This window comes from Salvelinus fontinalis, chromosome 22 (genome assembly GCF_029448725.1).
Source record: "Salvelinus fontinalis isolate EN_2023a chromosome 22, ASM2944872v1, whole genome shotgun sequence".
Taxonomy (NCBI): domain Eukaryota; kingdom Metazoa; phylum Chordata; class Actinopteri; order Salmoniformes; family Salmonidae; genus Salvelinus; species Salvelinus fontinalis.
This window is the reverse complement of record NC_074686.1, coordinates 14176517-14201788: the sequence shown is the minus strand read 5'-3', so window position 1 is coordinate 14201788 and position 25272 is coordinate 14176517. Positions and strand designations below refer to the sequence as shown.

The 25272-nt window shown below is 41.4% G+C and overlaps 1 protein-coding gene across 4 annotated transcripts in view; it reads left to right on the top strand.

The window, feature by feature from the left end:
• The first annotated feature begins 9805 nt into the window (after positions 1–9805).
• The window catches only part of LOC129819896 (uncharacterized), a 103253-nt gene continuing 87786 nt past the window's right edge, over positions 9806–25272 (top strand). For 3 of the 4 annotated variants that reach the window (XM_055876582.1, XM_055876584.1, XM_055876581.1), the window contains exons 1-11: positions 15373–17034; positions 17228–17299; positions 17391–17527; positions 17618–17734; positions 17813–17870; positions 17956–18003; positions 18117–18185; positions 22495–22634; positions 23026–23157; positions 23251–23308; positions 23573–23650. In XM_055876582.1, coding sequence (XP_055732557.1) covers positions 16860–17034; positions 17228–17299; positions 17391–17527; positions 17618–17734; positions 17813–17870; positions 17956–18003; positions 18117–18185; positions 22495–22634; positions 23026–23157; positions 23251–23308; positions 23573–23650 — 1084 coding nt within the window. In that variant the 5' untranslated portion in view covers positions 15373–16859. Of the gene's footprint in view, positions 10127–10518; positions 10619–14833; positions 14903–15326; positions 15352–15372; positions 17035–17227; positions 17300–17390; positions 17528–17617; positions 17735–17812; positions 17871–17955; positions 18004–18116; positions 18186–22494; positions 22635–23025; positions 23158–23250; positions 23309–23572; positions 23651–25272 lie in introns of those variants that run through there. The other variant, XM_055876583.1, reaches the window with a different exon arrangement.

Genomic DNA, 25272 nt, shown 5'->3' with positions numbered 1-25272 from the left:
AGCTGTGTGCCAGTAGTTTAGACAGTAGTAAAGTAGTAATGAAGTCAATCTCTCCTCCACTTTCAGCCAGGAGAGATTGGCATGCATATTATTAATATTAGCTCTCTGTGTACATCCAAGGGCCAGCCATGCTGCCTTGCTCTGAGCCAAATGCAATTTTTCTAAGTCCTTTTTTGTGGCACCTGACCACACAACTGAACAGTAGTCAAGGTGCGACAAAACTAGGGCCTGTAGGACCTGCCTTGTTATTAGTGTTGTTAAGAAGGCAGAGCATCGCTTTATTATAGACAGACTTCTCATCTTAGCTAATACTGCATCAATATGTTTTGACCATGACAGTTTACAATCTAGTGTTACTCCAAGCAGTTTAGTCATCTCAACTTGCTCAATTTCCACATTATTTATTACAAGATTTAGTTGAGGTTTAGGGTTTAGTGAGTGTTTTGTTCCAAATACAATGCTTTTAGTTTTAGTCCTAAATATTTCTAACTTATTCCTTGCCACCCACTCTGAAACTAACTGCAGTTATTTGTTGAGTGTTGCAGTAATTTCAGTCACTGTAGTAGCTGACATGTATAGTGTTGAGTCATCCGCATACATAGAAACTCTGGCTTTACTCAGTCAGCGGCATGTCGTTAGTAAATTTTTAAAAAAGGAATCAAATCAAAATCAAATCAAGTTTATTTTATATAGCCCTTCGTACATCAGCTAATATCTCGAAGTGCTGTACAGAAACCCAGCCTAAAACCCCAAACAGCAAGCAATGCAGGTGTAGAAGCACAGTGGCTAGGAAAAACTCCCTAGAAAGGCCAAAACCTAGGAAGAAACCTAGAGAAGAACCAGGCTATGAGGGGTGGCCAGTCCTCTTCTGGCTGTGCCGGGTGGAGATTATAACAGAACATGGCCAAGATGTTCAAAATGTTCATAAGTGACAAGCATGGTCAAATAATAATCAGGAATAAATGTCAGTTGGCTTTTCATAGCCGATCATTAAGAGTTGAAAACAGCAGGTCTGGGACAGGTAGGGGTTCCATAACCGCAGGCAGAACAGTTGAAACTGGAACAGCAGCAAGGCCAAGTGGACTGGGGACAGCAAGGAGTCATCATGCCCGGTAGTCCTGACGTATGGTCCTAGGGCTCAGGTCCTCCGAGAGAGAGAAAGAAAGAGAGAAGGAGAGAATTAGAGAGAGCCAAGATTTTCAAAATGTTCATAAATGACAAGCATGGTCAAATAATAATCAGGAATAAATGTCAGTTGGCTTTTCATAGCCGATCATTAAGAGTTGAAAGCAGCAGGTCTGGGACAGGTAGGGGTTCCATAACCGCAGGCAGAACAGTTGAAACTGGAACAGCAGCAAGGCCAGGTGAACTGGGGACAGCAAGGAGTCATCATGCCCGGTAGTCCTGACGTATGGTCCTAGGGCTCAGGTTCTCCGAGAGAGAGAAAGAAAGAGAGAAGAAGAGAATTAGAGAGAGCATACTTAAATTCACACAGGATACTGGATAAGACAGGATAAGTACTCCAGATATAACCAACTGACCCTGTTTAGGAAGGGGCCTAAACAGCTACCCTGGGGAATTCCTGATTCTAACTGGATTATATTTGATAGGCTTCCATTAAAGAACCCCCTCTGTGGTCTGTTAGACAAGTAACTCTTTATCCACATTATAGCAGGGGGTGTAAAGCCATAACAAGTTTTTCCAGCAGCAGACTATGATCAATAATGTCAAAAGCTGCACTGAAGTCTAACAAGACAGACCCCACAATCATTTTATCATCAATTTATTTCAACAAATCAGTCATTTGTGTAAGTGCTGTGCTTGTTGAGTGTCCTTCTTTATAAGCATGCTGAAATTCTGTTGTCAATTTGTTTTCTGTAAAATAGCATTATATCTGATCAAACACAATTTTTTCCAGAAGTTTACTAAGGGTTGGTAACAGGCTGATTGGTGGGCTATTTGAACCAGTAAAGGAGGCTTTACTATTCTTGGGTAGCGGAATGACTTTTGCTTCCCTTCAGACCTGAGGGCAAACGCTCTTTAGTAGGCTTAAATTGAAGATGTGGCAAATACGAGTGGCAATATCGTCTGCTATTATCCTCAGTAATTTTCCATCTAGATTGTCAGACCCTGGTAGCTTGTCATTGTTGATAGACAACAATAATTTTGTCACCTGTTCCACACTGACTTTATGGAATTCAAAAGTACAATTCTTGTCTTTCATAATTTGGTCCGTTATACTTGGATGTGTAGTGTCAGCGTTTGTTGCTGGCATGTCATCCCTAAGTTTGCTTATCTTGCCAATGAAAAAGTCATTTAAGTAGTTTGCAATATCAGTGGGATTTGTGATGAATCTGATTCCATAAATGAAGGAGCCGAGTTGGCTTTTCCCCCAAAAAAATTCATTTAAGGTGCCCCAAAGCTTTTTACTATCATTCTTTATATTATTTATCTTTGTATCATAGTGTAGGTTCTTTTTTCTTTATTTTATTCACATGATTTCTTAATTTGCGGTACATTTGCCAATCAGTTGGGCTGCCAGAGTTAATTGCCATACCTTTTGCCTTGTCCTTCTCAACCATACAATTTTTGAATTACTCGTCAATCCAAGGGGATTGAACAGTTTTTAGTCATTTTATAATGGGTGCGTGCTTATTAGTAACTGGAATAAGTAGTTTCATAAATGCGTCAAGTGCAGCGTCTGGTTGCTCCTCATTACACACCACAGACCAGCAAATATTCTTTACAACATCAACATATGAATCACTACAAAACTTATTGTATGACCTCTTATACACTATATTAGGCCCAGCCTTTGTAACTTTGGTTTTCCTAGATATGGCTATTATATTGTGATCTCTACATCCTATGGATTTGGATACTGCTTTAAAGCAAATATCTGCAGCGTTAGTAAAAATGTGATCAATACATGTTGATGATTTAATTCCTGTGCTCTTCGTAACTACCCTGATAGGTTGACTGACAACCTGATCCAGGTTGCAGGCACTGGTTACAGTTTGAAGTTTTTTCTTGAGTGGGCAGCTTGATGATAGCCAGTCAATATTTAAATCACCCAGAAAATATACTTCTCTGTTGATATCACATACATTATCAAGCATTTCCCAAATATAGCAGCTTCCCACAAGAATGGGCTTTAGGTGAGGCAGATGAACCTGTAGCCATATTACTTCAACAGTATTTAACATTAGATTGTCTCTCAGCTTTACAGGAATGTGGTTCTGAATAAAGACCGCAACACCGCCTCCGCATTTCTGTCTTTTTGGTAGATGTTATAACCATGTATTGCTACCACTGTATCATCAAAAGTATTATCTGAGTGAGTTTCAGAGATAGATGACATTCATATTCTGACTGTTACAAGCAAGTTATTGACTTCAATGACCTTGTTTCTTAGGCTACATATGTTCATATGGGCTATTTTTAGCACTTTTCTGTTTCGCTTGATTGTTTTTAATGCTTTACTGGGAAGCTTATCATTAACTGAGCTGGTCTTGGATCATTTGCCAGTCATTCTTTTAACACAACCTTGAAATGCGTGGACAGAGTCCAGGAGCCAAGATGATTTGGATGGACTCCATCATTCCTGTCGAGTATCTTCTGTTTCCAGAAGGTGTCAAAGTTATCAATAAAAGTGACTCCAGCAGAGCTATAGTAGTCGTTTAGCCAGATGTGTAATGCCAGCAGTCTGCTGAATCTTTCACACCCGTGGCCCAAAGATGGTACTGGACCTGAAATTATTGGCTGTTTTTTGGAGTCTTTTAATGCTAAAATCAGTTCTTTAAAATCCATTTTTAAATGTTCCGAGCTAGCCCTCCTGATGTCGTTTGACCCCACAAGGACTACGACAGTGTCAGCTCCAGGCATCTGTGGTAGAACAGTCGGAAGCAGCCTTGTTATGTCCTGTACTCGTGCTCCTGGGTAGCACAGGGTTTTTGCCTTGGGGACTGAGATGTTTCTCACCACCTATGATGACAGCTGGTGATGTTGAATGGGCCGGTCTCTCAGGCAGCCTCTATGACTTGGCTTACTGGAGTGTCTGACAATTGAGAGTCTCTGGGCTTTACTCTGACACCGCCTATTATATAGGTCCTGGATGGTGTCAGGATTTACCTAGGGGTCATGATTGGGGCTGTAAAAATGTGTGGTGTATTAGAATAATTGACAATGCTTATGTTATATTAATAGAAGGGGAGGGATTATAAGACCCCTCCCTCCTTACATTTATAGGGTCATAGACTACAGATTAACAATATAAATTCATTGTAGAGGTTTACTATTCCACAATTATTTTTAGCTCTCTCTCTATTTCATTATTGTCACGTTCTGACCTTAGTTCCTTTTTTATGTCTTTATTTTAGTTTGGTCAGGGCGTGAGTTGGGGTGGGCATTCTATGTTGTTCTTCTATGTTTTGTTCTATACGTTATATTTCTATGTGTTTGGCCTAGTATGGTTCTCAATCAGAGGCAGGTGTCGATCGTTGTCTCTGATTGAGAATCATACTTAGGTAGCCTGTTTTCCCACTATGGGTTGTGGGTAGTTGTTTTCCGTTTAAGTGTTTTCATCATTCGGGACTGTTTCGGTTTTCATTTTGATTCTCTTGTTCTTTTTGTATTCGTTCTCATTAAAAGTTATTATGGATACGTACCACGCTGCATTTTGGTCCTCCTCTCCTTCCACCAACGAAAGCCGTTACAATTATGAAGAGGCCCCTCTGAGTAATGTGTGACTGTGAAGAAGGAGCTCTGCAGGGTAGTGGAGGAGATAAGACTAGTCAAACATTCCACAATAAATCAGCTTTGGGGAGTGGACGTTTACTGCTAAGTTTAAGATAACACTAAAAGCCATTGTTTATATAGGGTTTTGGTCTCAAAAGTAAAAAGGTAATGACTAGTTAGTGACATCACTAAGGTGGGACTTCGGTTTAATAAAACAACTTGAGACTTTTTGTTTGATGCAGAACTTACTCAGAAACATGCGTGCTATGTTCCTGTTTGTCAACTTCTGTCTGCAATTGCATTAATAAAGGTTTTTGAATGATTTAATTAAAGATAGTCATAATGCTAATTTCACCAATGAACCAATGATTGACAAAGGACGTAAAGAACGAACCCTAACAATGGCAGGAAGCTTGTGGGTGATGCAACCGGTCAGGATGCTCTCGATGATGCAGCTGAAGAACTTTTTGAAGATCTGCGGACCCATGCCAAAACTTTTCAGTCTCCTGAGGGGGAAAAGGTTTTGTCGTGCCCTCTTCACAAATGTCTTGGTGTGTTTGGACCATGATAGTTTGATGGTGATGTGGACACCAAGCAACTTGAAACTCTCAACCCGCTCCACTACAGCCCCGTCAATGTTAAATGGGGGCCTGTTCGGCCCGCATTTTCCTGTAGTCCATGATCAGCTCCTTTCTCCTTTGTCTTGCTTGCCATGACACATTGAGGGAGGTGTTGATGTCCTGGCACCACACTGTCCAGGTGGGAAAGGAAGGAAAGGGTAGTGTGGAGTGCGACTGAGATTGCATCATCTGTGGATCTGTTGGGGCGGAATGTGAAATGGAGTGGGTCTAGGATATCTGGGAGGATGCTGTTGATGTGAGCCATGACTAGCCTTTCAAAGCACTTCATAGCTACCAACGTGAGTGCTACGGGGCAGTAATCATTTAGGCAGGTTACCTTCGCTTCCTTGGGCACAGGGACTATGGTGGTCTGCTTGAAACATGTAGGTATAACAGACTCGGTCAGGGTGATTTTGAAAATTTCAGTGAAAACACTTGCCAGTTGGTCCGCGCATGCTTTGAGTACACGTCCTAGTAATCCGTCTGGCCCCACAGCTTTGTGAATGTTGACCTGTTTAAAGGTCTTGCTTACATCGGCTACCAAGAGCATTATCACACAGTCGTCCAGAACAGCTGGTGCTCTTGTGCATGCTTTAGTGTTGCTTGCCTCCAAGCGAGCATAAAAGGCATCTAGCTCGTCTGGTGGGATCGCATCACTGTGCAGCTCGCGTCTGGGTTTCCCTTTGTAGTCGGTGTAGTAGGAGTCAATCTTAATCCTGTATTGACGCGTTGCTTGTTTGATGGTTCTTCTGAGGACATAGCAGGATTTCTTATAAGCGTCCAGATTAGTGTCCTGCTCCTTGAAAGCGGCAGCTCTAGCCTTTAGTTCGATGCGGATGTTACTTGTAATCCTTGGCTTCTGGTTTGGATATGTACATATGGTCACTATGGGGACAACGTCGTCGATGCACTTATTGATGAAGTCGATGACTGAGGTGGTATACTCCTCAATGCCATTGGATGAATCCCGGAACATATTCCAGTATGTGCTAGCAAAACAGTCCTGTAGCGTAGCATCCGCATCATCTGACCACTTCCGTATTGAGCGAGTCACTGGCACTTCCTGCTTTACATGCTGACCACATCGCTCGTGTCGCGTGCGCGAACATTGCAAAATAAATTTAAACATACATGTTATTCAACTGTTGCAACAACACTGCTTGTGAAAGCCAATGAGCGTCTGCGTTGCCAAGCGCTAAAATAGAAGTCAGTTCTATTTGTGATGCTGAACTCGGTGCAAGTCTTGCCTCTCCCATCTCCTCATTGGTTTATAGAAGCAGATACCCATGTGCCATTTCCTCATTGGTTATACCCATGTGATTGAATGAAAGATGAACTGAGTTTGTTCAGTCGTCATGGTAACTATGAAAGTTAGATGCCAATCGCCATATAAAGTCCAAAGAAGAAAAAGCCTGGAAGGAGGAGAGATGACGAGAAACGATTTGATTGACCGTTTTATTGTGGATTAATTGTGAGTAGAGGACCTTGTGCATTAAAGGTAAAATAACAACTCAACGTTTATATCCCAGGACAAATTAGCTAGCAACAACAAGCTAGCTAAATAGGACAAATTAGCTAGCAACTGCAAGCTAGCTAGCTACATTTCCATAAATGTTTAATGCTTTTCGACCTGTCCCCAAATTAATACAATTGGTTCAGAGTTTGTTTTGATATTTCAACCTGCGTGTCGTGATCACGTTTGGTGTGGGGGTACAAAAAAATTATGGCGCACGTGCGTGGCCAGTGTGGGTTTGGTTTTTGCTTGTAAGCAGGAATCAGGATGATATAATTATGGTCAGATTTGCTAAATGCAGGGCAGGGGAGAGCTTTGTATGCATCTCTGTCTGTGGAGTAAAGGTGGTCTAGAGTTTTTTTTCTCTTCTGGTTGCACATGTGACATGCTGGTAGAAATGAGGTAAAACAGATTTAAGTTTGCCTGCATTAAAGTCCCCGGCCACTAGGAGCGCCGCTTCTGGATGAGCATTTTCTTGTTTGCTTATGGCCTTATAGAGTAGGTTGTGTGCGGTCTTAGTGCCAGCATCGGTTTGTGGTGGTAAATAAACGGCTACGAATCATTTAGATGAGAACTCTCTTGGTAGATAGTGTGGTCTACAGCTTATCATAAGGTACTCTACCTAAGGTGATAAATACCTCAAGACTTCTTTAATATTAGACATTATACACCAGCTGTTATTGACAAACAGACACACACCCCCACCCCTCGTCTTACCAGACGTAGCTTCTCTGTTCTGCCGGTGCATGGAAAATCCCACCAACTCTACATTATCGGTGTCGTCGTTCAGCCACGACTCAGTGAAACAGAAGATATTACAGTTTTTAATGTCCCGTTGGTAGGATAATCTTGATCGTAGGTCATCAATTTTATTTTCCAACTATTGCACGTTGGCCAATAGAACAGATTGCAATGGGAGTTTACTCGCTCACCTACGAATTCTTAGAAGGCAGTCCGACCTCTGCCCCCGTTTTCTCCATATTTTTTTCATGCAAATGATGGGGATTTGGGCCTGTTCCCGGGAAAGCAATCTATCCTTCGCGTCTATAGAATTACTATCTTCAAAGTAATGACTCGGGACCTCGGGTTTGATATGAAAGCGTCTTTTAGTAATAATACTTCTCGTTACATTTAACAACTTTAGATTCTACAGAGTAATGCAAGCAAGATGCTAGCGGAAAGGTCAGTTTAATCACTTTGCACCTGCACATAACTATCTCTCTCATTCCTGTCGCAAGGCATTCTGGAACTTGCAGTCAAAAGCGTAATTCAATACTAACCAATACAATTACATATAAAGTTAGAGAAACAAGTTGAGGAAAAAGTGACTAAACAAAACATGTTTTATTATCACCTGAAACAATATATTTATCCTGTTTTGAATGAAAAGGTCATATTTATTTTGTGAAACTGCAAAATAAGAACTCAATGAGAGACAGGCTCTCCTCCATCTTGCGTTAGAAACACTACAATTGTCCTTTCAGTAGCAGGATTCCGTGAAGATGACGTATAGCGTAATGAAATACGTCAGGATGTGTATGGGCATAATACTGCGTTCAAAACAACTGGGAACGCAGAAAAATATGAGGCCAAATCATGACGCCAGTGATTTTCAGCTCGGAAAGTCAGAACTATATAGAGCAGGGGTGTCAAACTCATTCCACGGAGGGCCTAGTGTCTGCAGTGTTTTGGTTTTTCCTTTCAATAAAGCCCTAGACAACCAGGTGTGGGGAGTTCCTAACTAATTAGTGATGTTAATTCATCAATCAAGTATGAGGGAGGAGCGAAAACCCGCAGACACTCGGCCCCCCGTGGAATGAGTTTGACACCTGTGATATAGAGGCTCGAGTTCCCGAGCTGGAATTCCGAGTCGGATGACCGTTCAAATGATTTTCCCAGTCTGAGCTCATTCCCAGTTGATTTGAACGCACTGAAGTCAGAAGTCGGAGATTTCAGCATTTCCAGCGCTCAGTTTTTTTTCAACGAGGCATAAGGTGTTTGATGCAGTATTTTGCAAGTAACATCATGTGCGACGTGTTATACACAAAGTTCGGCTTCTGAGCTGGTCTGTCTCACTGTTTATGCTATTGGATAGAGAGCACAAACCACATTTGTTAACCCTGTGTTAGTGAGCAGATGTACATCATCATATCAAAACCTGCACTTCATTTACATGTTGTGACGCACGGATGTTCCAAACTCCGTTTTAGACAATACCAAAATTATCCTATTTACCTTTGTTGTCAATTTTGACACTAGAATAATGCCATGTTCCAAACAACTCGGAACTCTCCGACTTCAGTGCTTTCAAGGCCACTGGGAACTCGAAAAAAATGTTATGAACTGTCCTCCAACTCAAAATTCAAATTTGCGAACTCGGACATCTTTCAAGAGCTCCGACATTCTGACCTGAAGATATGGGTAATTTTCCAGTAACATGTTATGAAGTATTAAGATGGCAAAACAGAATTATTAAGAATTTCAAGTAAATCTGTAAACACACCTATATACTGTAGTATGAGAAAAACAGGCATACAAAGAAAAAACACACCTTGTAATCCAGATGCATGTCTGGATGCCTAATAACATTTGATTTGATAGGTGTATCATAATCACTGTAGTGAATATACTCATGATTGTAACTAAGTATGTATATAATTTTTTAAAGAAACAGTCACTGTCACGCCACCAATATAATTGGTTCAAGGAATTAGAGGGGAGGGGAAACCTCGCCCAGAGCAAAGAGTTTAGATTTGGGAATAATAGTGGCGTAAAGCCACAAGGAGTTGGCTATTAGCATAAAAGAGGAGGGACTGTGAAACGGTGTAAAAACGAAACAGTATATATGATGATGCCGAGGCTGAATTCAGCAGTTGCTCCATGGACCAGCTCGGCTTGTTACTTTCTAATAAAGTATATTTTGAATTCACAAGCTCTGGTGTCTAAGATATATTTTTAAGGAGTATTTCCACAACAAAGATCACTGACGTCATGAGTTGACCTCGTATTTTCTGAGTTCCCAGTTATCTTGAACGCACCATAACTGTTTCCGACTCATGTCGCTGATTCAGGCGGTTTTCAAAGGGATTCGTTAAAGGTAGTCGCTGTTTAAACTGGAGAAGTCATTTGCGCAACTGCAGTGAAGACTTCGCGCGCCGTTTCGCATAAATTGTTGAGACACACCTCTAAACAAAAGAACGGAAAGTTTTCAGCTCTCCACGGTCGAAGACGGGATGTTTTAGCAGAAATATTCTAGGTAAAATTAGGCTATTTTGTGGAGGATGGTTAGTCATTTTTTTATCGATTGTGCATGGCGTAGAAGGCATCACATTCCACAGCGAATTTCGCTGCAAAGCAAATCACGTCTCATTTTATAGCTTCGTTTGACCGTTATTAGTTGGCTTGCAGTTTGTAGGTATTGCAAAGTTAACATCCATGCCACCATCCTTCTAGCTAACCGTATGTTCTTATTAACAGAAAGTGCTGCTTTTTGTTGGGGGCAATGACTGTTTGGTTGGGGGTCTAATATGATGCTTCAACTTATCTCAAGTTTTCGTCTACCACGCTGCAGAGGCAACTTCTTTACCATCAAGATCAAACATTTTCTCCTAGCCGGAAATGTACAGCTTCCATTGTGTTGTGTTACAGATTCACACGACAGAGAACACAGCAATTTTGACGGACTGGGTTGAGGAAACGAAACGCAAACCAAGCAAGATAAATGTTGCCTTATCGGCTCGCTTGTCAGGTGGGTTTGTCTTGCTGGGTTTGTCATGATACAACTGTTGAATTGTCGGGGTGTATGGAGGATGATCAGTGCCCGTTTTAAAATTGCAACACTTAAATGCTCAATTAAAATGCATGTATATTTTCATATCAGTGTGCATGATTCATGCCACAATGAAATTGCAATGTTAAAATGAAAATAGCTGATTGGAAAAGGTAAATAATAATTCTATATGAAAATGGATAACAGACTTTTATAAATGGAAAGTGGCTTTTTTATTTTACAACTTCCCAATTTAGCATTTTCTCTAGTGTATGCAAATCGCTTTATGGACCAGGAGAAACTCACTACACCACCATACAATGAAAAATCATAGTGGTGTCATGCTCTCTGTGCATTGATTTTTAGACTACTGTAACTGACAGGGTTCAAACTGCTCTCCTATACACCAGAATAGCATCTTAACCTGCTAAACCTAGGCAATTTAGCTTAGGGAGCCAATGCATTTTTTTCTGGTCTCAGGCATAGTAACACAACACTAGTCAAACTTACTCATCTCCTATGTGTGTTTAGTTGTTTGCATGACGAGTAACTACTCTGACACCTGAAGATTTGCATTGGCTATATAGCTTTGGTTTCGCGTGCCAATGTGCTCTTCTGATGTGCAGAAGACTCTTGTTTGAACCCTGTCAGTCATTTGTGCCGTGGCTCAGATTGGTATCAAATCACTTTGTTGGTCACATACACATGGTTAGCAGATGTTATTGCGAGTGTAGCAAAATGCTTGCGCTTCTAGTTATGACAGTGCAGCAATATCTAACATGTAATCTAACAATTCTGCAACAACTACCTAATACACACAAATCTAAGTAAGGAATAAAATAAGAATATATATGAATGAGCAATGGCAGAGCGATATGCAAAATGCAATAGATGGCGGAGGTCAAATTATGTTTAATTGTAACTGAGGTGGTTCAGTTACAACATATTCATGATGAGTAGGGGTTTAAATGAAATTGGGAGCCTAAATTTTAAGTCAAATCCCTAGCTGAAAAACCTATTTTTATATAATGTAGATCCATAAAGTAAACGACATAGTTGTTACGGAAACTGACGCACTAAGAGCGTTGAAGCACAGGGCTCAACTTCTCTGCTGTTTTGGTGCCCTTTGGCCTCATTTAAAACTGTTGTGTAAATTTTACACTGAATATATGTGTGCCATTTCTGAAACGACTGTGCACACAAATATTTAGATTTATAAACTTGGCACACATACTCATATTTCTCATTTTATAAATCAGACCAGTCATAACTGTTTGTGAATAACTCTGCCTAAACACTTTTTATGGCAACAATAACACCCTTTATTTGTTGTATAATTTGGAACTATTGACATTAGGCCATGGCATGCGAAAGATTTCAATATTTTAGTTTATCAATAGATCATTGGGATTCAATGTCCTGCCTTTGTATAGGCTCAGAGATTAAATAGGCAATGATGTCACACTGGTATTGCACAGCAATACTGTAGCCTAAGCCTTAACATACTGTGAAATATTTTACATAAGCTACCAGTCTATTTACTGTGTTGGCAGGATGTTTTAATCTTTAGCAGTAATTTATGCTGTATCTGGAAAAGGACTGTCAGTTTCTGAAAGAGAACAGTGGCAAATTATTGTGAACGTGTCAGCAAAAAGTTTTAATTCAACAATGTTTTGCATCAACTATGATTGATTACCAGCGAATTCTGAAACATTGTCTAAGGCAGGCTACAAAAAATGCAATTATAGTACTTACAGTAGGTCCTACTTCAATGTCAAATATAAACTGTTCGCTTGTTAAACTCGACTGTATACCGGTATAATAACTCACGCTGCCTATGATATTGCGAAACTTGAAATACATATAGCCTATATTTACTACCCTACTAGGTCCAATTAAATGAGATGCGCATTATCAATTGTTGTATGGCTCCTTCAGGAATATGAACCCGGTCTTCTGATTTTTGCTCTACTCACTAACACATGGTCTAAAGTTTGCGGGGAGGTGAGCCCATTCTCAAACTTTAAAAAAATAAATAACTGTTTTTAAAAGCCAACTTTTGCGTGAACGGGCGCACGCACATTTTGGGGTATATTTTGTACATTCGCACGGTTTATACATTTTTTGAGAGTCGACTCGCCACCACTACATCATTGTCGTTAACAGTTGAAAAATAGCAGAGAAAGGCAAGCGACAGCAGCAAAGTCCTGAATGGCAGTACCTTGAGAACGAAATGCAAACTTTGCAATTTGGAATTGAGATACAATATTTGTGGTACAGGTGCAATCCTTAACCATCTGAAAGGGATGCTCAGTGAGACCCAAACTGTTGCTGGCAGCAGCACCGCTGCATTGTGAATTCACGTGGCATTAGATCTCGCTATGCAAAACAAAAAAACTTTTTCAGGACCCTGTTTTTCAAAGATAATTTGTAAAAATCCATTGTAAAGGGTTTAAACACTGTTTCCCATGCTTGTTTAATGAACCATAAACAATTAATGAACATCCACCTGTGGAACGGTCGTTAAGACACTAACAGCCTACAGACGGCAGGCAATTAAGGTCACAGTTATGAAAACTTAGGACACTGAAGAGGCCTTTCTACTGACTCTGAAAAGCACGAAAAGAAAGATGCCCAGAGTCCCTGCTCATCTGTGTGAACGTGCCTTAGGCGTGCTGCAAGGAGGCATGAGGACTGCCGATGTGGCCAGCGCAATAAATTGCAATGTCCGTACTGTGAGACGCTTAAGACAGCGCTACAGGGAGACATGAGGGACAGCTGATCGTCCTCGCAGTGGCAGGCCACATGTAACACCTGCACAGGATCGGTACATCTGAACATCACACCTGCGGGACAGGTACAGGATGGCAACAACAACTGCCTGAATTACACCAGGAACGCACAATCACTGCTCAGACTCTCCGCAATAGGCTGAGAGAGGCTGGACTGAGGGCCTGTTGTAAGACATCACCGGCAACGACGTCGCCTATGTGCACAAACCCACCGTCACTGGACCAGACAGGACTGGCAAAAAGTGCTCTTCACTGACGAGTCGCGGTTTGGTCTCACCAGGGGTGATGGTCGGATTTGCATTTATCGTCGAAGGAATGAGCGTTACACTGAGGCCTGTACTCTGGAGCGGGATCGATGTGAAGGGTCCATCATGGTCTGGGGCGGTGTGTCATAGCATCATCGGACTGAGCTTGTTGTCATTGCAGGCAATCTCAATGCTGTGCGTTACGGAGAAGACATCCTCCGCCCTCGTGGTACCCTTCCTGCAGGCTCATCCTGACATGACCCTCCAGCATGACAATGCCAACAGCCATATTGCTCTTTCTGTGCGTGATTTCCTGCAAGTCAGTGTTCTGCCATGGCCAGCGAAGAGCCCGGATCTCAATCCCATTGAGCACGTCTGGGACCTGTTGGCTCGGAGGGTGAGGGACCCCCCCCCCCCCTCCCCTTTGTTCAGGGACACAGTATTCAATTTCTGTTAGTCACATGTCTGTGGAACTTGTTCAGTATGTCTCAGTTGTTGAATCTTATTTTTATACATGTTAAATTTGCTGAAAATAAACGCAGTCGACAGTGAGGATGTTTTTTTTTTTTTTTTTGCAGTTTTTTTTAACTGATTTAATTAAATTACATTTTATTCATTTTAAAAGAAAGGCAGTTTTAAACGTAAAGAGAAATTGTCCATTTGGTACATCCTGTAATGATGAGTAGGCCTATCCTTGCCTGAGACCTGAATAGTTGCATCTGTTCCCGAGTCAATTTCCATACACTGAAAATTAACATGGAAGTTGTTACGTGATAATGTTTAATTGGTTATTTGAAAAATAAAAATGTTCACTTTGCACAGTGCATTTAGGATTTTCTGTTTACCATTTGGTTTCTTCCAATGACCATTTAGAATTTCTGAACCATTTTCTAGTTTTATTTAAACTTTGTAATTTAATTGTGGTATGAATAATGCACACTGATAGAAGAATGCATTTATAATTTTCACATTCCTATTTAGTATTGCATTTTCAAACGGGCCCTGATCACGCTCCATATGGGTGACTGGTGTCTGAAATGTGAATGTGTTTTGACACATTTTTTATCATGGCGGTTAGGTGATTATTGTATCCATATATGACTTGTATGCAGTTCTTGTAAGTCATGGCTATGATAAATTATGATTTTCGGCTGTAGGACTGTGGTGTGAAGTTTGACACCATCGGCAGCTTCAAGCAGCATGTCCGCAGGAAGCAACATCAACAGGTGGGATGTCATGCAGCTCACAATTGTTCAAGATGTGTTTTGTACAAACTGCATTTCTAAGCCATGGCAGGCCAACCCTCCTAGAGCGCTACTGGGGGTGCTGACTTTTGCTCCAGCCCTGCTTTAATACACCTGTTTCAGTTCATAATGGCCCCATGGAGCAGGATATTTATCTTGTGTACTAGTGCAGGGCTGGAGCAATAGCCAGTAGCTCTGCAGGAAGACTGTTTGCTGCCCCTGCCATAGGAACACTGCCTGTACAAACCACAGCAGGAAATCAAGGTCTTGTGATAAGAGGACTGAAACTCAGTGCACCTTTTGTTCAAGGATGTGTTTAAGTTTGAGACATTAGTATTTTCATATTGCTGTGTTTTTAAATTGGCATTAAAACCACTACGTGTTTTGTCTGTCCCATCAACTACAGCAAGTGGCAGAGCTCTTCCAGACAGGTAGGGTGTGTCTATTGGTCTCTTGTTGCAGAATGCTTGGAATAGTTTTGATAGATTTTTATCCAAAATGTGAAAAACAGATATAGAAAGGTTGCAGTATAACACAAAGTAACAGTCCAGTGAAAATCTCACTTTTAAAAAGTTCATATTTTTACAGATACCGAAGATGTTGACTCGCCCTATACTTGTATTTGTTGCCAAAGCATTATTCGGAGAAAAACACTTAAACCTCAAACTTGTATCTCATGCGGACCGTTTAAAAAATGCTTGCCATTTCCTCATCGAACATGTTATCTCCTTGAGGATGAGCTGGCCAATCAACGAGCTACTTGTGTGAATCTTTTTTAATTACCGGTATACGCCCACACCATTCCAGCACAGAAAAGCTTCCTTTTAGCAAATATGATTACAATTTCTTGGAAGGATAACTATTTCACTGTTATTGTAAGTAATTATAGATCATATTTCATATAAATCTGGAAACACTGGGTAGTTTAAGTGTCTTGCTGAAGGACACATCGGCAGATTTTTCACCTTGTTGTTTAGGGGATTCGAACTACCGACCTATTGGTTACCAGCCCAATGCTCAAACCGCTAGAGTACCTCGGGTATGGTCTGTGCACTGCCAGGTTACCAGCATTGGGTTGCTTTCTGTCAACCCAGTCAGTATTCTGTGTCTCTGAGACAACTCTTAAATCTTAATTTAAAAAGTAACAGTTTGGGAGAAGGGTTAACTGTTTTCCCTTTTATCTCTATGGGGGTTTTCTATTAGGAGAATGTGTTTCTTGTTAAAAGGCTGAATAGCACTAAAGGAAGTAAGCAAAGGCAATATGTGTAATCCTGGGATTAAGTGGATTTATTGGTGTAATCCTATAATGGCCCGTAGTAATATGGTCCGATAATGGCATATAGCAATCTTATAATTGCCTATAGTAATCTGTACTTATTCGTTTTTGGAAATTATGTATAGGCGCGACACCAATATAATTGATCCAAGGAACTAGAGGGAGGGGAAACTCACGCTGGTATAAAGGATTTGGAGATAGACAGACATAAGAATACATAATTGGGGTTTAATACACCCAAAACAAACACAAAAACACTGGGATGTACCCAAACAAAAGAGCGAGGGTAAACCTTGTTGAACGACACGGGACGATAGACATGTGAACAATGACGGAGGGAACAGAGGGCACATGTGGATGATACAAATCAGGGGAAATGGGAACCAGGTGTGTGTCATCAGACAAGACAGTCCCGGGGTTGACGATGATGAGTCCTGTTCAGTGAAGCATAGAAAGCCGGTGACGTAGACCTCCAGAACTGGTGGGCAGAATGTGCAGCAGTACCGGGGGGATCCGTGACAGAAACCCCACCTAGAGGGAAGAACTTAGATTTGGAAACAATGGTGGAGTAAAGCTGAGGGGATATGGTTATTAGCATAACGTGGAGGGACTATGAAACTTGTATAAAAGGAGTGGACTGAGACTGAGTCCGGCAGTTTCTCCATGAACCAACTCGGTTTGTTACTTTGTAATAAAGTCTATTTGAATTCACAGTATCTGAGATGTTATGTAACCAATGTTTCCTACTTCCACGACATCTCTCACCCTCCCACTTTATATCTCCCTCCGCTCCCACTTTCTCTTCCCCTCTCTCTCTCAGATGAGTACAAAGGTCAAGGTAAGCCAATTCTGCTGTCTTCAGTTAACAGTGGACTTTAAGTGTAAACACTGGTAGACAAATCTGAATCTGTTCTGTTATGGCCCTATTCCATTTCGATCCCTAGCCCGTTCTCCTAGCCCCTACCTCTTTAATGTTCACAATGTGAATGGACTAGATTGATCTCTCTGCTCTTTTTGTTGTTGTTGTGTAGTCTACTTTGCCGCTATCTCGGTTCTGGAGCATCTGGCCAGGAAACCCACAAACACCCAATATCCCATCATCGGTAAGTGTGTTTTTCTTTCTGACTTCTTCATTTGTGTCTGTGCCTGGTGACGTGTGTTTCTTTCTGACTTCTTCATTTGTGTATGTCCCAGGTATGTGCCTGGTGACATTGTGTGTGTGTCCAGAGGGGAGGGATACTTTCTACCTTTGTCACAGTTGTGAGGAGAAGTGTGGCCCAGGACAGATCATAGACCACCTCCTCTCCGCTGACCACCTCTCCAACTACTATGTAAATACACACACACACACACAAATGAAACAAAACAAATGACAGACTACACTGGCTGCAGTTTAATTGAAGTGTATGTGTGTGTATCAGAGCTACACAGACCCTGATGTGTTGAGTTTCTCCTGGATGCCTAACATGGATATGTTGAACCTCATACGGCCGCTAGCTGTCAAAGAGATGGACAAGAATGGACCTGGAGTGCTACGGGTAACTGTACTGGTTTTCTCATTGTGATGGGTGTGTGTGCCGTGTCGGGCCTACTCACGTGTGTGTGTTTGTGTGTAGGTGCTGGACATGCCTAAGAGTGTGTTTGTGAAGTTGAAGAGAAGTGGCTACTCTAAAGGTACAACTGTCACATTACTGCTATTCATTGGTACAGTAAGAAGTTATATTCCACACGATTAACTAACTTTCTCTCTGTCTCTCAGTCATGCAGGCCCTGACTCAGACTGACAGGCTGGCTGAGTGTATCAGAGGTGAGTGAGCATGTCCTTTTCTCTTCAATCACTACTTTATCTCTTAGTCAACACATCCATGTTAAACTAATCTCTCCCTTTTTTCCTCTAACTCCATCCCTCTTCCTCTCTAGCTGACAGACCAGAGAGGATGACTATACAAGAGTACCACAGAGACCCCAACAGGAAACACCCTCTGCTGGGTAGGAACCATTACCATCAAGACTGTAGCAGGGGGGAAGAGGAAGGCTGTGACACAGTATGTCAGTGACATGGCATGGCATGTGCACATCGCAGTAGGCTCTGGTTCTAGAGACTCATAACCACTAGCATTGCACGGTGTACTGAGACTTGTTCGATACTATAACGTGAAAAACGGTTCACTAGCATTTGTTACTTTGTCAAATGTGTCGCATGTTTGAAAAGAAACTAAATGTATTGAACCTGTTAAATGTATTCATTTGCCCAAGCTTATCGTAAGACATGAGCAGAAGGCATCCGTGATTTTGTATTCCCAGCAACTTTCTGAAGGAATGCCCCTGTCTGTGTGTGCCGTGCGTGTTTATCTAACACTTTGTGTAGTCGTTAGTGATGCTAATAGGGTGGCGCAGAATTGGCCCAGCGTCGTCCGGGTTATGGGAGGGTTTGGCCGGGGTAGGCCGTCATTGTAAATATATATATATTTTTCTTAACTGACTTGCCTAGTTAAATAATAAGTATTCAGGTAGATGGAAAGGCTTTCCCAAAAACCTTTTAAATTAGCCTATGCCTACCTGGCAAAATAATTATTTTTTGCATCAATCCAGTGGGCATTTGTTTTGCATACTCCATCACATGTGCGCTATAGAAACACTGCTTACCAAACAGTGCTAGGCTCATGCCACTTAAATTTTAAGGTAACTACACTCAAACATAATTTTATTTATTTTTTCCCCCAGAAGTCTCCTGATGTGGTTTAACCTCTCTTGGGTACGTGAGACGTTAGTGTCCCACCTCTTCAACAGCCAGTGAAACTGCTGGGCGCCAAATTCAAATACAGAAATACTCATAAAAATTCAGAAAACAAAAATATTTTACATAGGTTTAAAGATGAACTTCTTGTGAATCCAACCACGATGTCAGATTTAAAAAATACTTTACGGCAAAAGCATACCCTACAATTATTTGAGAACATAGCCCAGTAGACAAATCATTACAAACAGTAACCAGCCAAGTAGAAGAGTTACACAAGTCAGAAATAGAGATAAAATTAATCCCTTACCGTTGATCTTCATATGGTTGCACTCAGCAGACATTCATTTACTCAATAAGTGTTCCTTTTTGTTCGATAAAGTCTCTTTATATCCAAAAACCTCCGTTTTGTTCGCGTTTTCTTCCGTAATCCACAGGCTCAAACGCAGACAAAAAATCTAAATTGTATCCGTAAAGTCCATAGAAACATGTCAAACTATGTTTTTTTTCAATCCTCAGGTTGTTTTTAATCCTCAGGTTGTTTTTGGGGGGTTTCTACAAAACTCCCCCAAAAACTACTTCCCGACTGGATTTCTCAGGTTTTCGACTGCCAAATCAGTTCTGTCATACTCACAGACACTATTTTAACATTTTGGAAACTTTAGAGTTTTCTATCCAAATCTACCAGTTATATGCATATCATATCTTCTGGGCCCGAGAAGCAGGCAGTTTAATTTGGGCATGCTTTTCATCCAAAATTCCAAATGCTGCCCCCTACCCTAGAGAAGTTAAGCGTTGTTGTGGACATAACACATTTATTGTTTTTTCTATAAAAATATATAAATAATTGAGGGAAAACCTAAAAGAAGTGAGAAATCTGTCATTTCTGCAGTGGTATCATGATACTAAATCTTTTGTAGGGTTGTGATGGTAATTAAAATATTGAACAAGTTTACGACAAATGCTTGAATCCAATTAGTCTTTATTTACCAAACCTAAGTTTTACATCTCCTTATATACTGTCAACTTACACATGTACATTCTCATTGGTCAGCACAGAAACATCAGGTCAGTTATATGATCCCTTTGTGACTTTATCAGCATAGCTTCTAGATAATGACTGTCATGCTTGTTGTCGTCTTTGTTTTCCATGACCAGTGCAACGAGGCTTGTAATTCCCGAGAAGAGTTGCCTAACACCCACACAATGAACATAATACTATATGATGTGCCCAAACAGATATTTGAGGGAGAAGTGTTTTTTTTTCTTTTTGTTACAGGGATGCACATATAGTGAAACTGTCACTAGAATTTCTATCTCAATGTTTTAACTGAACTATTTTATAACTATCTGTATCCTGGCGGTTGTAAGGCTCCAGTTTTAAGAAACAGACAGAGTCCCAGCATACAATGATCAGTTCTTTATTCAGAGAGCGCTCTGCCCCTCTAGTGCAGAGTCAATCTTTTTATACACACACATGCAAGTTAGGCTACTCCCTTCTCAGGCAGGCTGTATTTTTCCTCTACACCCATACATAGTTATCACATTTCACCACACTCTACAAGCCTATTTGTTTCTCCACTCCCTGGATGGGGACAACATTTCCTTTATTGGTTTCACAACTGCTCCCTGCTTACATAGATAAAAGAAACACAATGTTCTAATTCTGACTAAACTACACATCAGCTTAGTCTTATGATTCTAATACATTTCACACAGTTATACAGTTTCGGGGTGGAATACTTTAGTCATTATTTTAAACATTCAAATTCTTCTATCAGAAACCTAGTCAGTTCCCATCAACCTGGTATCGATGTAAACATTCTGGAATAGTGACAACACTAATAACCACTGCTACATAGTGTAGGAAATGGCCATCCCCCAGCCATTGGGTTGCCAAATGGAGATAAAGGATCAGTCGACGACTTCCTAGTTTAGTTCAGAAGTCTCTTTATTCACAGCACACTAACACGGCCTCTGCACATATCAGCATGGCTAGAACATGTTCGAACCCAGTCAAAACAAGTCATACTATTGTTTCATTTTCATAACATCATATACAATAACTATTGATGTAAACATGATTGATAACATCTCAGATTGACATCAATAAAGTAGTGAGTGTCCGACGCAGGTTAGCGTTTTTCGTCATGAATCTTGTTCTGGAGGCAGCTCACTAGCTGGTACAGCCAGAGTCATAAAATCAGATTTTAAACCTAAACTTAACCACACTCCTAACCTTGAATTAAACATATTTTTGTTTTCATGAATGTTTACACTGTAGACAATTTTTACTTTGCAGCTGGCATATCTAAGGGGAAATCCCTCAGTTCTGCCTCCAGGACAAGACTCATTACACTAAATGTCAACCTGCATCCAAGACTCCCCTATTTATGTCAATTCTAGAGTAGTTCTAGTACATTCTGGTTCTGGAACATTCTGAACAACATGTTTACAAATCTAAACATTACATCAGCATTATATACTTAAAGTTCTGTTACTCCTAACGAGTAGGCTTTCTTCCTTCTCTATCAAAACAAACAAGCAGGGGTGAGATGGCACTCTGACCTCGCCAGGTGCCTTTGCTTACGTCATGCTGACAAAGGCTCACAGGCTTGAGTATAATTACAGTATACATTTTTTAATTCACAGTGCAAATAAGTGACCTTTCATCTCTCTGGTTTCCCGTCAATATCCATAGAAAATGTTGGTTCCACTTTTCTGGGCTCAGTTATTTAATTAACAAATAAGGAATACTCAATGTGCACTTATTAATAAAAATACAGCTGTAGACAAAAGTCAAAGATCAAACATACAACTGAGTCCTGAGTTGTGCCCCGAACAAAAGACAGGATCTTATATCTGAGAAGGTGTGATCTATGTCAAAACCTGCATGTGCAGCTAAAATAGCAAATTATTCTTAACACAAGGTTTCTGAGAACCTGGCTCAGCGGTATGCAAATCTGCCCTTGTTTCAGAGAAAAACAGACGCTGTCTCGCTATCACCCACAGTCCCTTTTCTCACAGACGTGGGGCTGCTGGTTTTGGCAGAGAGCTAGGCACAGAGGCCTCAATATTCAGCTATACAGTGAGCATAAGTACAATGGCACGTAAGCAAATTAATAACAACATAATCAATGGTAGGGACCACCAAAATCAACTTTAACCTTTCACTTGTCAGAGCATAAACCTGGGGCGAGTTCAAAAAAAATTCTGTTTGCAGTGAACATGTAGCCAGAGTAACAATTTCAGTTGAACGATTTTTGAATGGACATTCTGAAATGTTACGGTGAAACATCAAACAGCTACATTTTCTAAGGATTACTGTTGCTTTTTAGCGACAATATTCAAACTGACAACTACTTCGCTAAAAATCTACATGGCCGCTTGATTATTTTTAGTGGTAGTTTAGACCCGAAACAGACACTTACGTTCGCCGTACAGTATCTTCTCCGACTGTTAGCTAACGTTAGCCAATATTCACAAACTATTTCCCTTGTTGAACGCACCTGTGTGTCAGTGACTCCCCCTAACTTCTGACCCTTTACCTGTGACCTGTAGGTCTACAGCACCTGGTGGAGTACTGCTGTGAAGGGCATGGCCAAAGGAGATCCTACCTCTGTCAGCTCTGTCGCCTCCCCGTCCCCTCACGGAGGGTCATCCAACACACACTCAGCTTCGACCACCTCTACTGGTACTTCGTAAGTAACTGTGTTGTGTGTATCCGGGGACTCACACTTGGTAAGATAATCTGCTACCAGCAACCAGTCATTTTCAATGGAAGAAGAAGAGGACAGACGTATATCGACTTAAAGGTCGACCACAAGAGAGCAAGCAACCAATGTTCTGCATTTCCAATATTATGCAAATTGCAGAGAAGCGACCGCACAATAGCCAATCGGAAGAGGGCAGGCTCTTGCAAGCAAGCTTCGACGTTAGCTAACCACAATCTCTTTTCATACATGCTTTTTGAAGGAGACACCCGTGAGGTGGTGTATCACCTACTTCATCGCTCATTACCTCTCCAAGTGTGAGTCTGGCGTGTGTGTTACACCCTCTACTGGTATTTGTTGACTATCTCTGTATGTGTAGAAGGTGTGTCACCCCTCCACCCTCCTGATGAAGGACTGTTATAAAGAGTACAGCTGCAGGTTCATCTCCATGATCCTGGACCTGGCCAATCAGGCGCAAGACATCAGTCAGTCAGCCAATAAGGAGATACAGGTGAACAATACCACACCCCTATCTGTAGACTGCACCCCCAAACCAATAATTTAATAATTCTGACTGATAACCTGGTTTGTCTGTTTGTTACAGCAAGTTGTGTTGGAACCAGCAGTGTTCTCCTCAGTTGAGTTTTCTGTCTACACAGAGGGTGAGTAGACACGCATACAAACACACTCTTTAAAATAATGAATAGATGTGGTCTAGAGGTCTAAGCCTCTGCCTCCGGAACACGTATACTGCTGCAGCATGGAGTTGAATCCAGCCAACTGCTATTTCAGCAACTGTTTCAGCAACCCACACCTTTTGAGAAAATTTAAATCATACATACATATTTTGATTCTCAAATGTGTGTACACACTGCAGGGTCTCTATCTCACACACACACACACTAACATGTGTTTGATGTGTGTAGCTCTGAGGAAGTTGCAGACCATTAGAAGAGATCATGAGGGCAGCCTTAAGACCAGCATTACACCTGGAGACAAACTGGGTACGTACTGGGAAGGAATGGTTTCACATGCTGCCTTGTTGAAAAGCACATCTCGAACTCTGTCCCATTTCTATTCCTCCCTTCTGCCTCTTGCTCAGTCACCCTAAAATCAAAGTTTATTGCTCACGTACACAGTTTTGCAGATGTTATTGCAGGTCCAATTCAGTACACACATAATCTAAAAATAAAACAAAAAGAACAACAAATTTTAAGACCTATCAGAACGAGCAATGACTGAGTCCAGAATATAAATGTATACACTACATGACCACATACTTTTGGCCATCTGCTTGCCGAACATTTGTAAATAAGAATTTGCATTAATATGGATGAGTCACACCCCCCCCCCCCCCCCCCCATCTTTGCTGCTGTAACAGCCTCCTCTCTTCTGGGAAGGCTTTCCACTAGATGTTGGAACGTTGCTGTGGGGACTTGCTTCCATTCATCCACAAGCGTTAGTGAGGTCGGGCACTGATGTTGGGCGATTATGCCTGGCTCAAAGTTGCCATTCTAATTCATCCCAAAGGTGTTCGATGGGGTTGAAGTCAGGGCTCTGTGCAGGCCAGTCAAGTTCTTCCACACCAATCTCAACAAACTATTTCTTTATGCATCTTGCTTTATGCATGGGGCATTGTCATGCTAAAACAGGAAGGTCCTTCCACAAACTGTTGGCAAAAAACGTAAGCACAGAATTGTCTAAAATCCAATGGCGGCAAGCTTTACACCACTCCAGCCTACGCATGGCATTGCGCATGGTGACCTTAGGCTTGTATGCTATAGCGTTAAGATTTCCCTTCACTGGAACTAAGGGGCCTAGCCCGAACCATATAAATTAGCCCCAGACCATTATTCATACCCACCAAACTTTACATTTGGCACAATGCATTGGGGCAAGTTGCGTTCTCCTGGCATCCGCCAAACTCAGATTTGTCCATCGGCCTATCAGATGGTGAAGCGTGATTCATAATCTCCAGAGAACGCGTTTCCACTGCTCCAGGGTCCAATGCTGGCAAGCTTTACACCACTCCAGCTGACGCTTGGCATTGCGCATGGTGATCTGCGGCTGCTTGGCCATGGAAACCCATTTCATGATGCTCCCGACAAACAGTTCTTGTGCTGACGTTGCTACCAGAGGCAGTTTGAAACTCGATAGTGAGTGTTGCAACCGAGGACATACGATTTTTACGCGGTTCAGCACTCGGTGGTCCCATTTCTGTGAGCTTGTGTGGCCTATCACTTCGCGGTTGTTGCTCCTAGACATTTCCACTTCACAATAACAACACTTACAGTTGACTGGGGAAGCTCTAGCAGGGCAGAAATTTGATGACCTGACTTGTTGGAAAGGTGGCATCCTATAACTGTGCCACGTTGAAAGTCACTGAGCTCATCAGTACGGGCCATTATACTGCCAATGTTTGTCTATGTCTATGGCGATAGCATGGCTGTGTGCTCGGTTTTATACACCTGTCAGCAACAGGGGGGGCTGAAATAGCCTAATCCGCTAATTTGAAGTGTTGTTCACATACTTTTGGCCATGTAGTATATGAATATAAAAGGTGTAACTGCCTTTTTCAAAAGGTAGAAGCACAGAATCGTCAGAACCCCCTTGACTTTTCCCCAAT